At 40.0% G+C, this 17,852-nt stretch overlaps 1 protein-coding gene across 1 annotated transcript in view; it reads left to right on the forward strand.

The window, feature by feature from the left end:
* REV3L (REV3 like, DNA directed polymerase zeta catalytic subunit) overlaps positions 1-17,852 on the forward strand; it is a 91,933-nt gene that overhangs the window by 13,925 nt on the left and 60,156 nt on the right. Inside the window, exons 9-13 of the mRNA XM_029912159.1 lie at positions 848-5,039; positions 6,414-7,387; positions 8,023-8,105; positions 9,471-9,596; positions 15,306-15,498. Coding sequence (XP_029768019.1) covers positions 848-5,039; positions 6,414-7,387; positions 8,023-8,105; positions 9,471-9,596; positions 15,306-15,498 — 5,568 coding nt within the window. The remainder of the gene's footprint in view (positions 1-847; positions 5,040-6,413; positions 7,388-8,022; positions 8,106-9,470; positions 9,597-15,305; positions 15,499-17,852) is intronic.

The following is a 17,852-nucleotide window of genomic DNA, read 5'->3' on the forward strand; positions in this document are numbered from 1 at the left end:
GGCCCTTTAAACTGCTGCCGGAGCCCCCGGCTGCCGCTGCTACCCCGGCGGGGGAGGGGAGGGCACTTACCGGTACAGGGCGGGCCGGGGCTGGCTCTGGACCCCCCCCCCATCCCTGCCCCTTCCGCCCGAGGGCCCGCCCCTTCCAGGGGCCAGAGCCAGCCCCAACCCAGCCCCGTACCGGTAAGTTCCTATTTCTACTTTCACCTCGGGGGAGAGAGCTGAGGCAGGGGGTTGGGGTGCAGGAGGGGTGAGGGCTCTGGGCAGTGCTTACCTCGGGGGGCTCCCTGGAAGTGGCAACATGTCCCTTGGCTCCTATGTGTAGGCCTGGCCAAGTGGCTCTGCATGCTGCCTCCATCTGCAGGCACTGCCTCTGCAGTTCTCATTGGCCGTGACTCCCAGCAAGTGGGAGCTGTGGAGCCAGCGCTCGGGGTGGGGGTAGCACACGGAGCCCCCTGGCTGCCCCTACACCTAGGAGCCTACCAGCCCCGCCAAACTCCAAACCCCCACCTCCACTCCGAGCACTCGCAGTGCCCCTGGGCTGCTCTCTGCCCCAAAGCACCCAAGATTTAGTCAGGGTTTATAGTACAAGTCATTAACAGATCACAGGCCGTGAATTTTTGTTTACTGTCCGTGACCTGTCCACTACTTTTACTAAAAATACCCGAGCCTAAAACGTAGCCATAATCATTGTCATAACAATCTTGCCCACAAATAAAATATGATTTGGATTTTTTATGGGAGTTCCTTTCATAGAGGTATCTTTAAACGGTTAATATCTTAAAGTGGGGGAATATTTTGAAATAGGGGGGAAAAAGTAAAAATAATTGCTTTTCTTCCATTCCAGACAATCCTTTGAATAATGAAAGTTCTCGAACTCACTCCTCCATAATTGCAACAAGTAAAATGTCTGTAAAGACCTCGATGTTTCACAAAGACGCTACTACGCTAGAACCCCCATCTTCTGCTAAGATTACTTTTCAGTGTAAACACACAAGTGCCCTTTCTTCCCATGTTTTGAATAATGAAGATTTAGTAGAAGAGCTTTCACAACCAAACACTGAAGCAAGACCTGATCTTTCAGTCCATTCTCTCACAAAAGAAAGCACTTACGCTGCAAAATGTCCAACATCATTCAGCAATAGCGCCCATTCTGAAAACTCTCACAAGGAAAGTAATAAGGATATTCTTCCAGTTTCTTCATGTGAAAATAATATTTTTGACTATGAAGAAGATATTTCATCGGTGAGCAGACAGATACCAAGTAGGAAGTACACCAGCATCAGAAAGGTAGAAAAGGACGATGCCTCTTTTATGCATATGAGCTGCCACATTAGTGATAGTGTGTTGAGTAAAAACTCATTCAGTTTTTCAGAGTTAAGCCTCTCCAAAAATAAAATACCCTCTGAAGCAAATGAAAAATCCAGCAGCACAAGTAGCTTTTTCCCTTCAACGGTAACAGAAAGTTGTGATTTGGTGTCTTGCTCAGGAGGGAATCGAACTGCGGGGCATTCTGTTGAAAGTAGCACTGACGAAGAAGGTAGCCTTAATAAACTTAAAATTAGGTATGAAGAATTTCAGGAGCATAAGACAGAAAAACCAAGCCTCAGTCAACAAGCAGCACATTATATGTTTTTTCCCAGTGTGGTTCTTTCTAACTGTCTCAGCCGACCACAAAAATTAGCTCCTGTGACGTATAAATTACAGCAGGGCAACAGACAATCCAGGTTAAAGCTGAATAAAAAGAAACTGGGTCTTGGCAATCATCAGGAGCCTGCAGGTGTCAGTGATATTGCATCCATGAAGGAAAGCTGCTATCCACGAGATGATGCTTGCAGTAACATTCCTGACAAGGACAGTGCATTACCTAGCGATTTAGTTCAAGTTCCTCATGGTGCTTTTGAAAACAAAATGCCTACAAATAATGCTAATTGTATTGACTGCCAATTTAGAGATGGATCCCTGGAAACAGAGCAGTCATTTGGATTATGTGGGAATAAATATACACTCCGAACTAAACGAAAAGTAAATTATGAGACTGAAGACAGTGAATCAAGTTTTGTCATGCACAACTCAAAAATTAGCCTACCTCAGCCCATAGAAAGTGTTGAAAGTTTGGATGGGTCTCAGAAATCTCGAAAACGTAGAAAACTCTCTAAAAAACTGCCACCTGTTATTATCAAATACATTATCATTAATAGATTTAGAGGCAGAAAAAATATGCTTGTTAAAATAGGAAAAATAGACTCTAGTGAGGAACAAGTGATACTTACAGAAGAAAAGATGAACCTATATAAAAAGCTTGCACCTTTAAAGGACTTTTGGCCAAACGTTCCTGACTCCCCTGCAACCAAATATCCTATTTATCCATTAACACCAAAGAAAAGTCACAGGAGGAAAGCAAAACATAAGTCAGCTAAGAAAAAAGTTGGAAAACCACAAAAAGCAAGTAGTAAAAATATTAAAAGAACTTTATCTTTCAGAAAAAGAACTCATGCAATCCTTTCTCCCCCTTCACCATCTTATAATGCTGAAGCTGAAGACTGTGACTATCATTATAGTGACGTTATGTCTAAATTAGGTTTTCTCTCTGAGAGAAGCATAAGCCCAGTAAATGCATCTCCCCCTCGCTGCTGGTCTCCCACTGATCCAAAAGCAGAAGAAATTATGAATGGACTAGACAAAGAAGCTTTACTTATTAAGAGTCCTAACATGTACATCAGCAAGACTGTTAATTCCATTGTAGGAAAAAATAGTCGAGCAAAAACTCAGGTTAAGAAATGTAAAAAGAAATTTGCTACTGTAGCTACTAAGAAAAGGAACAAGATTAATCAGACTAATAAAACAGCAAATGATGGAAAGAAGAAACCTAGGACAAAACAGAGACAAAAAATAGCTGAAAAAATGTCAAGAAAGCGTATGACAGTTAAAGATGAAAAAGGAAATACTTGTTCTGCTGCAGAAGTTAAATTTGTGCTGAAACATCAAGATCTGCCTGAAATTACTCACAACTTTGGCAGCTCACAACCACTTCTTACTCAGAAAGATGTTCCTCTGACTGGCTATTCAACAGGACATCTACCATCAACACAGCTCCCCTCAACAGCTGATGTACAAGGAAATTCATCTGGCTGTTTTCATCCATTGCTGGAAACTGATAAGCCTGTGGATTTACAAGGTTTGTCTACTCCAAGAGAAAATCTTCATTCATCTGTCATTTCTGCTCCTATGATACCTGGAAGGGAAATAAAAATTAACTCCCAAAGGTCTAAGAGTCAAAATGCTGTGTTTCGAATGAAGGAATCTAGTTTGATTCAAAATAATATATTTGACCCATCTAACCACTCATCTCAGGTAACACAGAATGTATGTATCTCTAAAGATAAAACATCTACAAAGACAGAAGAGATTATAAATTCACAGAATAGATACTTGTCATCAGCTGGAAAATTAAATGAAACTCATAGCTTTCTAGATACAATGAAGACAGATCAGTTGCATACCACTAATTTTTTGCATTGTAAAGACAATAATCAACAGCAGATTGTGTGCTTACCAGAAGCATCAAAACATGCTGATCCTTTTTCTTCTATACTTAAATCATCTGAGGAAAGCCATGGATCTCTTCAGTTGCCTAAGAACTGTTTTGTAACTTCTTTAAGGAATCCAGTGAAACAGCTAAAATGGGAGCAAAAACAGAGAGGATTTATTTTTGATATGTCTCATTTTAAACCTGAAAGAATAAAACATCGGTCTTTGTCAGAAACCATCTCGCAAACAAAAACTATCTCCCAGTGTGAAAACAGGACTGTAATGACCCCATCAGCATTCAGTGAAGGACAGTCTGGATTAGCTGTTCTAAAAGAGTTACTACAAAAGAGACAGCAAAAAGCACAACATGCAGGTATTTTGCAAGAGCCATTATCAGTTTCCCCTCAGATAAACAAAAGTATTTCTTGCTCTCCTGAACAGCATAAAGCAATTAAAAGATCACAGTCAGTCACATCATCAAGAAAGTCTCGCACTCCCAGAAATACAAAACCTAAAGAAAAAGCTCCCAAACCTTTAAAAGTGGATTCTTCAAACCAGTATAACACTAATCAGATTGACCATTTTATATCTGATGACAGCCCCATTTTTTTTTCAGACCCAGGCTTTGAAAGCTGTTACTCACTTGAAGACAGCCTGTCACCAGACCATAATTACAATTTTGATATTAATACCATAGGGCAGACTGGATTTTGTAGTTTGTACTCTGCAAGTCAGTTTGTCCCAGCAGATCAAAGTCTGCCACAGAAGTTTTTGAGTGATGCAGTTCAGGATCTTTTTCCTGGACAAACAGCAGAAAATGAACTTTTCAGTCATAATAGCCAAAAATCTGAGGAAGAAAAACATCGCTCTTCAGACCCAAGTACATGGATAACATCTGGTGCTCTAAGTCCTGAACTTTTTCAGAAAACCTCTATGGATAACAATGAGAACCATCGCCATGGTCAGTGGAGAAACAATGTTCATCCTTCAGCATCTCGAACTAGCTCATCGGTAGATATTTTCTGTACGCAACAGGCAGGGGACTATGTAAATGAGAAATTCAAGTTGAATAGAAATCCAGTAAATAAAGAGGTATTTCTTAGCCTTCCACAGTCAAGCTGTTCAGACTTCATTCAAAGCTGCACTAGAAAAGAAACCACTTTTGAACCATGTCAGCCACTTGGTTCAATTAATACCTCTTTTACTTCCGTATTGTCTTCTCCGGATGGTGAGCTCGTGGATGCAGCTTCTGAGGATTTAGAGTTGTATGTTTCAAGAAACAATGAAGGATTAACTCCAACTCCAGATAGTTCACCAAGATCAACCAGTTCTCCCTCACAGTCAAAGAATGGAAGTTTTACGCCTCGTACTGCTCACATTCTTAAACCTCTCATGTCCCCACCAAGTCGTGAAGAAATCATGGCAACTTTGCTAGATCATGACCTTGCAGAAACAATTTACCAAGAACCATTTTGCAGCAATCCGTCTGATGCACCAGAAAAGCCAAGGTAATTTGTCTGTACACTTTTATTACAAGGCATTTCTATTTATATGTATATTTGTAATTATGTTAAATCTAACTACATGTATTCCTAAAGCTAATTTTAACTATATATAGGAATTTTTCACTCTCCGATGTAAAAGATTTGAAGTGATAAGGCTTTTGTTTTAACTCTGTAGTTAAATAAAATAATTGTCCTTTCCTTACCGTTATCCACTTTAATGCCACATGCCAATTTTGCTGTCCCAATTTTGCTGATCAAAGGAAGAATGAGCTGCTATCTTCTCCTTTGGTGAAGGAAGACATCTGCCCATGTGACTTGCTATAGAGCAGGGATAGTCCATTATTTTTTGTAAGGTCCAAATTTCTTGGTCAAGGTATAGTCAAGGTCCAGACTCCAGAGAAACATTTTACACACCACAATAGCAATAATGATAGTAAGTAAATAAAAAGAGTTTGTAGTCAATTCAGAAGCGTCTGGTGGTCCATATTTGGCCCGCAGTCCACCTGTTGTCCATTCCTGCTCTAGAGATTACAGCTATTAGGACTCTTCCTGGTTTTAATCTTGAGGACTGCCTGTAATTCTGACAAGTGCATAGATACCCCATACCTTTAATCGATGACAATTGTTGACCATGCTATGATGTATGTAAGTAGTGAAACTGGTCATATGTTCACAGTGTACTAAGGGATGCTTCCTCACAATGCTGAAGCTGTACATGTGTTACCTTTACTAATTCTGTACTAAATGTACTAACAGCTGCTTCTTCCAGAAATTCATTGGCATTTTACATCAGGATCAGAAAGCTTAGTGGTCCTTCACCTGTGATTCTTTAACCAAATGGGATTTCTGCTTCCTTTCTGGAACTACATCATGTTTTAATATTTTCTACCTCAAAACATCAAGCTACTGTCTTGGCAAATATATTATTACCGACAGTTAAAATTTAATTTTGTTTTAGTGTGAAAAATGGCCTTTCCAGTAGTTTAAAATACTGTACTGAACTACTCTCCATGATGTTAGAGACTCCGGTTTGTTCTCACATTCTTGAACTAATAGGAGTTGAGAGCTGTGTGGAGGTGGCATGCTCTATCTCTGAGGGAAAAGTGATTTCCTTTAGTGATTTCTCTTGCTGATTCAGGAGAGTGTTTGATAGAGTCTGGATGGAACTACGTCACTCCTCTTTTGAAAAGTTGATGATTGTTATAGGATACGTTGTGTGGAAGATAAAAGGTAAAGCAGGTAACATTTGGAAGAGATCCTTGGGGCACAAGAGTGATTCAGAAACTCCCATCCCTCCACTAGAAAGAAAGAAAGGAGTTACTCTCAGTAGATTTCCAGTTTAGGGCAGAATAATAGTTTAAAATATTCTCTTTACAGGGAGATTGGAGGACGGCTTCTCACAGTAGAAACTAGACTTCCAAATGATCTGCATGAGTTTGAGGGAGATTTCTCATTGGAAGGACTACGCCTCTGGAAGACTGCATTTTCAGCCATGACACAAAGTCCTAGACCAGGTTCACCGCCACGTAATTGTCATTCCATTGCTGGCAAAGGAGAAATTAATAGCCATAAAACTAGCAAAGATAAAAAAATAGTCATCATGCCGTGTAAATGCGCACCGAGTCGCCAACAGGTTCAGACGTGGCTTCATGCCAAAGAAGAGTATGAGCATATCAAGAAGTTGCCTAAGGATCAGCCTGTTGACACTGAGAAAGCAGCAGAGAATTTCAGGTCCATAGCATTGCCTATAGATCAGCCTACTGAAGTGATAAAAGCAGCTAAGAATTTCAGTTTACCTAGCCTGCAAGACAGCATACCTATTGTGCCTACAAAAGATGCTCCTGTTTCACAGGCAGATCCTACACCAACACAGACCAAGGAAACTTGTGATAAATATATTAATACTGTACAGATTTCTACAAATACCATAGAACCCAGTAAAACTCCACCTGAAAGCAGGACATTGCTGCTTGCTCCTTCAGCAATAGAACTTGATAAAGAAGAAGAGGATGATGATTATTATGTCAATTATAGTTCACCAGATTCACCAGTGCTTCCTCCTTGGCAACAAGCAGCATCCCCAGATTCCAAACCATCTAGTTTAGAAGATGCAGACTGGCAGAGTCAGAACATAATTTCGTCTCCTGTGGAAGAAAATGGCACAGCACACAGTGAGAATGTACAGAAACATGTCAAAGATGAAGGTCGGGCATCCTTCAGCACATCTCCACTTCTGGTCAGAGAAGATGCTGGAAATTCCGAATCAGTTTGCCTACATAGCACACCCATTGTACAGAGAAAATGTCAAGAAAGAATAGCTGAAGCACTTGATTTTACTCCTTTATCAACAGGTAAATTTATTAATTAAGCCAGGTACAACAAGAAAAGGTACAAAAACATTTCCTGCAAATAATAGGAAAAGAGATTAATATACTTTGAAATAATTGAAAAATAACCATCTCTCTACAGGAAGGGCAAGTTAAACATGTTTTTATTTTTGAAAGGGATATATTTCACAAGCGTTTATCCAGTGAAAGTAATTATTCAATTATGAATTAAGATTTGCGTGTCAGAACACCTTAAAAACTGTGGTACTGTGGCTAGAATATGAATTCTAAAGTGATGGTTAAAACATGAACAACATAATTGAAATTAAATGTAGAGTATTTTTGAGTCATTAAGTCTTTTTTGCTTAAGTCGCTGGTATGTTTCAAACACATACTTACTTTGAAATTAGAATATAAATATTAAATATCTTAAATTTTAAGACTGTCCATGATAACCATGTGTTTTTGTCTTATTATACAGTGCAATATAGTCTGTAAAACACACTAGCCTATCAAAGCTGTTCTTTGGACTGGAGGTGATCAATTTGTGCACATTATATTAGATAGAAGAATTTTCTGTTTCCTGGTAGGTAGTTCAGTTTTCTGAGAATGTTTGGGGGAAACTAAATGACATTTGCATTTGTTCTATGTTTTTACAGAACCAAAGATGCAGAAATTGAATCATAGAAGAGGAAGTAACTCTGACACTCTTCGAAGAGTACTTTTAACAACACAAGTGAAGGTAAATAAGAATTGGAAACAAAGATTCATATTTATTAAATTACATTTAAGTGCGCTTTCAAGTTCAGAAGCAAAAATAGTCCATGTGTCAAGATGAACAAGTACCTTTATCTCACTTGTACTTATATTTTGACCTTTTCAATTTTTAGAATTTGTAGAGTCTGTGATAAATTGTCTATTTTTCATGGGCTTTTGCTTTGTTTTTGCTGTTGTAATCTGGGAAATTATGGTTATCTGTGTGTGTGCATGTGTAATAAACATACACACTAGACAGAGTAATCATGGTAACTAAATAGGAATTATAAGGATACAAATACAAAAGGAATAATGAGAGCAAAGTGATAAACATGTTATTTGATCACATCAAATCCTAAAATGTCTCTCTTTCTATATATTGTTATGATTTTTTTGTAAAAAATTGATCATTACAAACTTTCATTTGTTGTTTCAATGTTAAAATTTTAGTGTCAATATACAATAGTGAGAATAAGTGCATGTATATATAAACAAACACACAACCAAGAGATGGAATTATACAGTATGTAAATAGGTGCTTCTAGATGAATCTATTATACAGGTTTGATCAATGTAAAAGTGACTACTTCATTGCTCAGTTTATAAGTACCACATGTTGACCAAAATCCCCTTTATAATGTACTTTTTCGTGGCTTTGAAACCTTCTGAAAGTTAAAATTGAAGAGGCACTTGCCCCTTTTTTAAAATTCTGTTACACTATGAGATTTCATTAAAATTAGACCAACAAGGGAAGTTGATACAACAGTTGCTTTGGTTTCCTATTGGAAACAGACACAAGAAGGTAGGATAAGGTCTTGTCTACATGGTGAGTTAGTGCGTGGCAAGATGTTGCACTGTAGATTCACATCCTGGCTTGTTACACACTAAGGGTACGTCTCCACAGCAAAATAAAAATAATAACTATCAGCGAGTCTCAGAGCTCAGGTCAACTGGCTGGGTGTGCACTACGAGGCTAAAAATAGCCATTTAGACATTTGGGCTCAGTCTGGAACCCTGGTACTGAGACCCTGCTGGGGTCTTATTACCTGGGCTCCAGCCCGAGCCCAAACATCTACAGTTATCTTTATCCCTGTGGTACAAGCCCAAGTCAGTTGACTCAGGCTCTGAGACTTGCTGCTCTGGGGTTTGGTTTGGTTTTGTTTTTTTTGCTGTGTAGACGTACCCTAACTCGTCGTGTAGACAAGGGCTAAGTGAAAGTTTCCTTATAATTGTTGTAGAGGAGCTTTTAACTTTAGGTTGCTAAATAGGAAAACAGTAACCTAAAGAATGAAACATAAATATATTAATCTATAGATTTTCATCTTTTTGCTGCATATATTTCTTTCAATAGAATCAGTTTGCTGCTCTCAATGCCCCAAAGAAAGAAACTTCTCAGATTGAAGGACCATCTTTAAACAACTCTTACGGTTTTAAAGTCAGTGTGCAAAACCTGCAGGAAGCAAAGGCTTTACATGAGGTAACTTGCTGCAACACCAAAGATTCATAACTTTATTCATGCTTTATAATTTTATTTAAGAAAGGAGGAGTTTGAAGGGAGAAATATTGTTGAATTCTATCCTTGTTAATCAGGGTTTGGTATTTCTAAATTTTAATAAAGCTTCTATAGTAACTTCTGTCTGAGGCTCTCAAAGTTCTTTCCTTTTAACAGTATTGAATAAAGTCTCACAACACCTTTTTTGGCAAAGTAAGTATTATTCCCATTTCCCTATAGAGGAAACTAAACTATAGATGTTTAAAGGGCTTCTATTAACTTGAAATCTAACGAGTTAAAAGTAGTTTTAGATACTGCATAACCCCCTAAACCATCACTAATTTGGGTATTTTTAATGTTTTTTAAATTGTTTTTCCTCTTATCTATTGCTTTATGAAAGACTAACAGAAAATATACAAAATGCTGTCAAATGTACAAAGTAAACAAACTCAAAAGAGAATAAAGGCAATAGTTTAATCTATCAGTCACAGTAATCTTAGGTGTTACTTGTGACAACAGGAAAAAAAATTCAGACTTTTTTTTTTTTAACTGTCTCTCTTTTATGGCTAGTCCAAGATTACAAAGGATGGCAGTTGCAGAACCAGGAATACAATATCCATAGCCTGACTCTCAATCCTTTCTGTTAACCACTAGGCCACACTTCTCTGTTGAATTTTTATTTTTGGTATTGCCCTTACTGAGAAGGAAAGGGTAAAGATTCCTATTCAGCATAACATGTAAGCACATACATACAGAGGTGTCAGAAGCTTACTTTGAATGGGGGCAGGAGGTGGAGACATAGGAGTGGGGTGTATGCTGTGCATGGGGAGACTTTTATGGACAGGGTGGAGAGGAACAACTCAAGACTCAGGGTGGTGCAGGGTTCTAGTTGTTCATGTGTCTCTCACCAGCTGCTGTGGGTAGCTGCTCTCAGCCCTGACCCAATCACCTCAGTTCCTACCTGCTTCCCAGCCTGATCCCAGGCCCTGTAGCAGTCACTCTAGCCCTTCCACGTCCTGCTCTTGCTTCTGCCCCCTGTGCGTGCGTGCAGTTTACAGGGAACATTGCTTCCCAGAATGTATAGGAGTGTGACATGTGGGTCCAAAAACTTGGATCAGCTTACACAATATTTCTACTGCAGGGGTGCTGCCTGCCCCTAACCCCCATCCCCGGTTCCATCACCCCTTCATACAATAACTCCTCACTTAATGTTGTAGTTATGTTCCTGAAAAATGCGACTTTAAGCGAAACAATGTTAAGCGAATCCAATTTCCCCATAAGAATTAATGTAAATGGGGGGCGGTTAGGTTCCAGAGAAATTTTTTTTACCAGACAAAAAAATATATATTATATAGATATACACACAGTATACATTTTAAACAAACAATTTAATACTGTTCACAGCTGTGATGATTGTGAAGCTTGGTTGAGGTGGTGAAGTTAGAGGGTGGAAGAGGGAGGGATATTTCCCAGGGAATGCCTTGCTACTAAATGATGAACTAGCACTTGGCTGAGCCCTCAAGGGTTAACACATTGTTGTTAATTTAGCCTCTCACACAAGTCTCTCTCTGTCCGTGTCCCCTCCCTGCTCTATAGGGAGAAGGAGTAAGTGGGGAGCAGGGGGGAGGGGGACACCCTGACATTAGCCCCCTTTCTTCCCCCCCCTGCACAGCAAGCAGGAGTCTCTGGGAGCAGCTCCAAGACAGAGGGCAGGAACAGCACATGGCAGTGGGGAGAGGGACAGCTGAACTGCCGATTGATAGTCTGCTGGGCGGCTGCAGCACAGGGAACTTAGGGGAGCTGACGGGGGGCTGCCGGTCCACCGTGGTTACAAGCCCCCACCAGCTAGCTGCAACAGGCTGCTCTTCCTGCAAGCAGTGGACAAAGCCAGCGGCTGCCAAACAATGTTAGAAGGGAGCATTGCACAACTTTAAACGAGCATGTTTCCTAATTGATCAGCAACCTAACAAAGTTAACCAGGACGACTTTAAGTGAGGAGTTACTGTACTTTAAGCAAATGAGTAGTCCTCATGAAGTTAAAGTGCTTAAGTGTTACTGTGAATTTGGGCCAAAATGCTTTTGAATGATCACTTAGGCTGAAATGTAATCACTCCTTCAGTGTGTCCTTCAGAGTAGCCGCCTCATTCACCCTCCGACTTTTCGGTGGGGGTTCTACTGGGCTCTGTCTTTGGTCCCCTTCTCTTCTCTCTTGCCACAGTATCTCATAGTAATCTCTTATCTAAACACAACTTCAACTACTGGCTGTATGCTGATGGCTCACAGATCTACCTCTCTACTCCAGATCTGTCTCCTGTCCAAACTAAAATCTCGGTCTGTCTCTCATTTCCTCATGGATGTGCAGCCATCAGTTCAAGATCAACATGGGTAAAACAAAGGCTCTTTATCTTCCCTGCCAAGTCCTCCCACTAGCTCTTTTCTTGATTTCTGTGGACCACACCACCATCCTGCTTGTCACTCAGGCCTGTAACCTGGGCATAATCTTCAATTTAGACTTCTCTCTAGGTCCTTACATCCTGGCTATGTCTAAATCTTGTCAGTTCTTTCTGCATAATATCTCCAAGTTATAACCTTTCCTATCTATCCACAAAGTAAAACTCTCATCCAGGCTCTTGTCTTGCATCTTGATTACTGCAACATCCTACTATCTGGCCTTGACAAATGCAGACTTGCTCTGCTCATATCCATTCAGAATTCTGATGCAAAGATCATTTTCCTAGCTTGTCACTTTGACCATATCATCCCTCTCTTTGCATTCCTTCATTGCTCCCCCCATTGCATCAGACATAAGCTGCTTGTATTCACTTTCATGGGCCTTCATAGTCATCGACACCCTCCCTAGCATCCTATTTGCTCTTGAGCTGTCGACACTTGCCTCTGATTAACCCACTGATGCCAGCTTCCATCACCCACTTATTAAATTTTCAAACAAACACCTTTGTGCTTTCTCTCATGCTGCCCCTCACACTTAGGAGGCATTCCCCTGTAAACATCTACAAAACTACCTTATCTACCTTCAAATCCCTCTTCAGAACTCCCCTTTACCATGATTCTTGCAAAAAACTTGTTACGTTAGGCCACTGGTGTGCAGGGGGGCTGCAGGGCACGCACTCTGGGAGGGAGTTTGGGTCTGGGAGGGGGCTTGGGGCAGGGGCCTGGCAGGGGGCTTAGGGTGCTGGATGGGGAGGGCGCTCACCTCTGGCGGTTCCCCGTCCCTGCTGTTCCTGACGGAGGCGCGGCCAGGCAGCTCTGCAAGCAGGCACTCTGCGTCCATCTGCAGACGTCGACCCCTGCAGTTCCCATTGGCCTCAGTTCCCAGCCAATGGGCTGGGAGTCGTGGAGTCAGCCCTCAGGGACAGAGGACAGAGGCAGCGTGCCTGCAGAGCTGCCTGGCCGCGCCTCCACCAGCAACAGCAGGGACGGGGAGCCACTTGCGAGGAGCCCCCAGAGGTGAGCGTGAGCCCCATCCGGCACCCCGAACCCCTCCCACACCCAACCCCCTGCCACAAGCCCCCTCCCGGACCCAAACTCCCTCCCAGAGCACGCCCCGCAGCCCCTCCCATGCTCCAACCCCCTACTGGCCCCACACTAACTGCACTATAAACCGGACTTTCAATGCAGATCAGAAATGCCGGTTTATAGAGCTTGCCGGTTGGTGAAGTGCCGGATAAAAGAGCTTTTACTGTATAACTTCTCTGATGATTCTGAGCCACTAGAAATCTGCCAAAAACTCTGATAAATTCTGTGGAAACTTTTGGAAAATGTTCAGTCCTGTCACCAAGATCTTCACCAATAGAGTTTCTAAACTCCCTATAATCTTCTGGGTTTTGTTCTCTTTAACTCCTATGTTGAGCTCTAAAGAAGAACAAAAAATCAAATATTCAGTTATTTGCACCTTCAGATCATGCAGTCTTATTTTGATGGGAATATCTTTTGAAACTTCTCAAACAATTCATAAAATACATTTGGTGGATGCTAAATTACTCTTAATTATCTATTTAGTCTAAACTTGACATTTAAATTGTTATTACTCAGAAAGCCAGAACTGTTCTATTTCAAATTTAGAAGGATCATAACCAGAAGGGCAAGATACTTAATACTGCACAAAAAGTATTATCAAAAAACTCTCAAATCCATTTTGATTCAGTAAATTGTTTAACTTTCTTACTGAAAAAGCCCAGTACTTCCACTTTGTTGACTGATGAGGCAAGAAGTAGGACTCAGGAAGTAGCAGGAACCCTGAGCAGTATAGTGCACTCTCCCGATTACTGGTAGAACCACAGTCAGTTTCAGCTTAATTTTAGCTTTCACTTTTACAAATTAAGTTTTTGGTTTTGAAGAAAATATTCCAAATGTACTGTTTTCCTGAATCTGTTGATAGACTGATACTGTAGCTGTATCTGGTTAGACCAGATTTATATATAGTGCCATGCCTGTAACCATTATGTGTAAGTACTAAGAAGTATTACCTGATACATTAATTTCAAAGGCATTGAGAAAAGAGAGGAAGAACTGTGTTTGGAGTTTTCCCTCTTCCCGCCACCTCCAACCCTTTGCTACTCCCTTGTCCCTCTTGTGTCCAATACTCTGCTGCTTCCTTGTCCTGATCTTTGCCTACCTGCTAGAGTCACTTCAACTCAAGTCCTCTGATTCTTCCATACCCAGTTTTTTATCCCCTTAATCTGCAAACAAGCAAACTGACTTTTGTACTTGAAATGACCTTCCGTTATAAAACAAAGGAGTACTACCTGTGTCTTCTCATATTCTTCCCCAGTGGGCACGCCTTGTTCAACGAGGAGGGGGAAATCTGTGAGTCTTTTGGATGCTAACTATTGTGCATTCTAGAAAAAATAGGATTTTTTTTTTCTTCCTTAAAGCTTCTAAGCTTTGTTTTCTTTTTTTAAAGCTAGATTTCCAACTATATGGGATAAGCAAGGAATTTATTAACAATTACCCACATTTCTTTTTTCAAAATGAAAATGTCGTTTTGCAGAGAAAATGGAAAATACAAAAAATACATGGAATAACCCTAAATTCATGTTATAGTGTAGAATTACCAAGTTTTTGTATGTCCATTGACCAACTAAATGGAAGGATGGTCTTGTGGCCCCGAGTATTTTGTTTAAGACTCTGTCACTTAATCTCTCTATGCCTGTTTCCCCAGCTGAGGTGGAACTTTGTTGCACACAAATGTTGAGGCTAAATTCAATAAGATTTGTAAAGCAGTTTGAGATTCTCTGATGGAAAATGATATGGAAGTGAAAAGTGTTATAATTTAATATTATGGATTATGTAACTTTCATGTTCTTGGTATTGCTATTTGAAATGTTTAATCAAGACTTAAAAGACTATGAGAACAGTACCCATTAGAAAACAAACATTCAATATGTAATAATTATTCCAAGTTAGTTTACTTAAAAATACAGTTGTCTACTGGTAACCTTGCACAAAACAATTAATATTTTTTAAAAAACAGATTCTAAAAATGTAGGCTTAGTCAGCTGTTTTTTTACCTCTGATGTGTAAGTAGTTTTATATAAATGTATTGGACCCTTGCTTATAGTGATTTCATTTGTATGAATAATCTGCTTCTTTCAAAACTGTGTGAAATTTAATTGTTTGAAGAGAGCCACAAAATATAAACTTGTAATTGGGTTTTGTTTTTTTTTAATGTAGGTCCAAAACCTTACACTCATTAGTATGGAGTTACATGCTCGAACCAGACGAGACTTGGAGCCAGACCCTGAGTTTGATCCTATCTGTGCTTTATTCTTCTGCATCTCATCTGACACAGCACTGCCAAATACTGATAAAAGAGAAATCACTGGTGCTATAGTGATTGATAAAGACAGAACAATCTCAAGCCAAGGTTCTTATTTTTTTTTTCTTAGAGTACTTTACCAAAATCTGTATCTTGTAAAAATGAAGCATTAGCAAGCAATGATCAAATATGGTTCTATAGTATTGTTTTAACGCATTTAATTTCCTCTTGTGAGTATTGGATGAAAGGCCATATTAAGCATAGGTAGAGTTTTCCTGCTTATATCTTCCTATGAACCATCGCATGGGTTGTAAACCACAGATATGATACATGTATGCAGTAGACCTGTGTTTGTGTACTTGTGAGCAAGCTCCTGCAGTGTTCTAGAGGTGTAAAGAGGAAAATTTGCCTTAGTCTCCTGCTGAAATTGCTGGCTAGCTACAAATAGAAAATGTTAAATCAAGACAGTATGTTTAATATTTTACTTACAGGTTATATTTGTGGTTTTATCTGATCCTTTTAGGATCTGAACAGGGGCCCTTATTGTATTGTACCTTTTTGGCTTTGTTTAGACCAGTGATACTCAACCTGTGGCTCTAGAGCCGGATGTGGCTCTTCATGGCCCTACAGGCGGCTCTCGCAATGTAGGCATCTGATCGGCGCTCCACTCTATCAGGCAGCGCGGGGAGCACTGAGCAAATGGACCAGCAGTGTGGGAGTCGCTGAAGTTCTCCCTCCCAAAGGGGGAAAGAAAAGGAGCTGCTGGGATCCCCCCACAGGTAAGAGTAGAGATCACCTCCCACCCAGCAGCCGGGGGGCAGAATGGGGAGAGACCGCCACTCCTTCTTCCCAGCAGCCAGGAGGGGATGAAGAGAGAGAGTGCTGCTGGGAGAGGGGATGATGTGTCGTGTCATGGTGTGTCAATATATGATGATGATGTGACACTGCATCATCATCAGACATTGAGGAAACATCATGACACAAAGATCACAATGTCGGTACTTGATTTTAAGGTGCTCTGCAACTCCATTTAATGGTGAAGTGGCTCTCCAGCTGTTAAAGGTTGAGTACCACTGGTTTAGACTATTAAAAAAAGTCCTGTTTCTTTTAGGATGTATTCTGGGGAATTAAAAAAAAAAAAGTGGCATTATAGCTGTATATTAAACCACAAAATACTGTCTAACAATAAAGGCGTAGCCTAAAACCTACCAATAAAAAGGAATTTTAGTCTTAAGGCAACAGTTCCATCCTTCACCTGCTTCTTTGTTAAGATATTGCAGGAATTTTATGGGTTTAGGTGAAGTCCCTAATATTACTTTTAATGTAACTTATTCTGGTGTTTGTTTCTTTGTTAGTATTTTTAATTAACTCCATTATTGTACTGAGTGAGAGTTGTCATGAGAGGCTGTTATGGCTCCTTAGGGACGGCTCTGAACTATTATGAAGAAAACTCTCTGTGCATAAGACTAGAAGTATATTGAAAAATCAGACACACGGAGCTGCAGAATTTATTTAGTGATTTAAAAAAAGGTAGTTCATGTAAACGTCGTGATGATCTTTCTTCCTTTTATTGGAAAGTGCTCTCACTGTTTTCTTAGTGAAGAGCTTGTCGAACTCCTTGAGGAGTGACTTGAGACTGAGCTGCACATCATTTTACATTATTGCATTTTAAGTGACAGCCTGTATTTTTAACTAATTCTGAAAATGCACAGAATTATTTTTTTGAGCTAATGTGGTCTATTGTATTCATCTTTTATCGAGCTTCTTTTAAAACTCCAGTTCATTGGTTTAATCAGAGATGTTATGATCTGTTATGTAAGGGAATTTTGAAGACACATTGTTGATCTGCTTCATTCCACTTCCTCTCTAATTGGTTATTTTTTATTTCCTAGAGTCAGTGGGAGGTTTTTGGTGTTTTAAAAAGTGTACTATGTTGTATAGGGCTTTTCATATTCAAAGCACTTTGCAAAGAACCAGTCTAAACAAGTGTCATGTAGTTAATTAAAATAGATATTTTGCATAAAGAATATAAAACATAAGATGCAGTACAGTTCTTTAACATTTTTCTTCAAATATACACCTCTACCTCAATATAACGCTGTCCTCGGGAGCCAAAAAATCTTACCGCGTTATAGGTGAAACCGCGTTATATCGAACTTGCTTTGATCCACCGGAGTGCGCAGCCCCGTCCCCCCGGAGCACTGCTTTACTGCATTATATCCGAATTCGTGTTATATCGGGTTGCGTTATATCGGGGTAGAGGTGTAGTTCTTAGCCTGACTGTTGTGGATGTAAAATGCTAACATTTTTCCTTGGGTCAAATTTGCTTATCTTTGGGAATTTCTAGAAAATTCTCTCTTCTTCATGGAACAATTTGCAAAGTGGAAAAAATGGAAAACTTATGCCTAAAACCCACCTTTGAGAACAAAAACAATCCAGAGAAGGATTAATTGTATTAGTAA

This window comes from Terrapene carolina, unplaced genomic scaffold (genome assembly GCF_002925995.2).
Source record: "Terrapene carolina triunguis isolate 2854851 unplaced genomic scaffold, T_m_triunguis-2.0 Scaffold42, whole genome shotgun sequence".
Lineage (NCBI taxonomy): Eukaryota > Metazoa > Chordata > Testudines > Emydidae > Terrapene > Terrapene triunguis.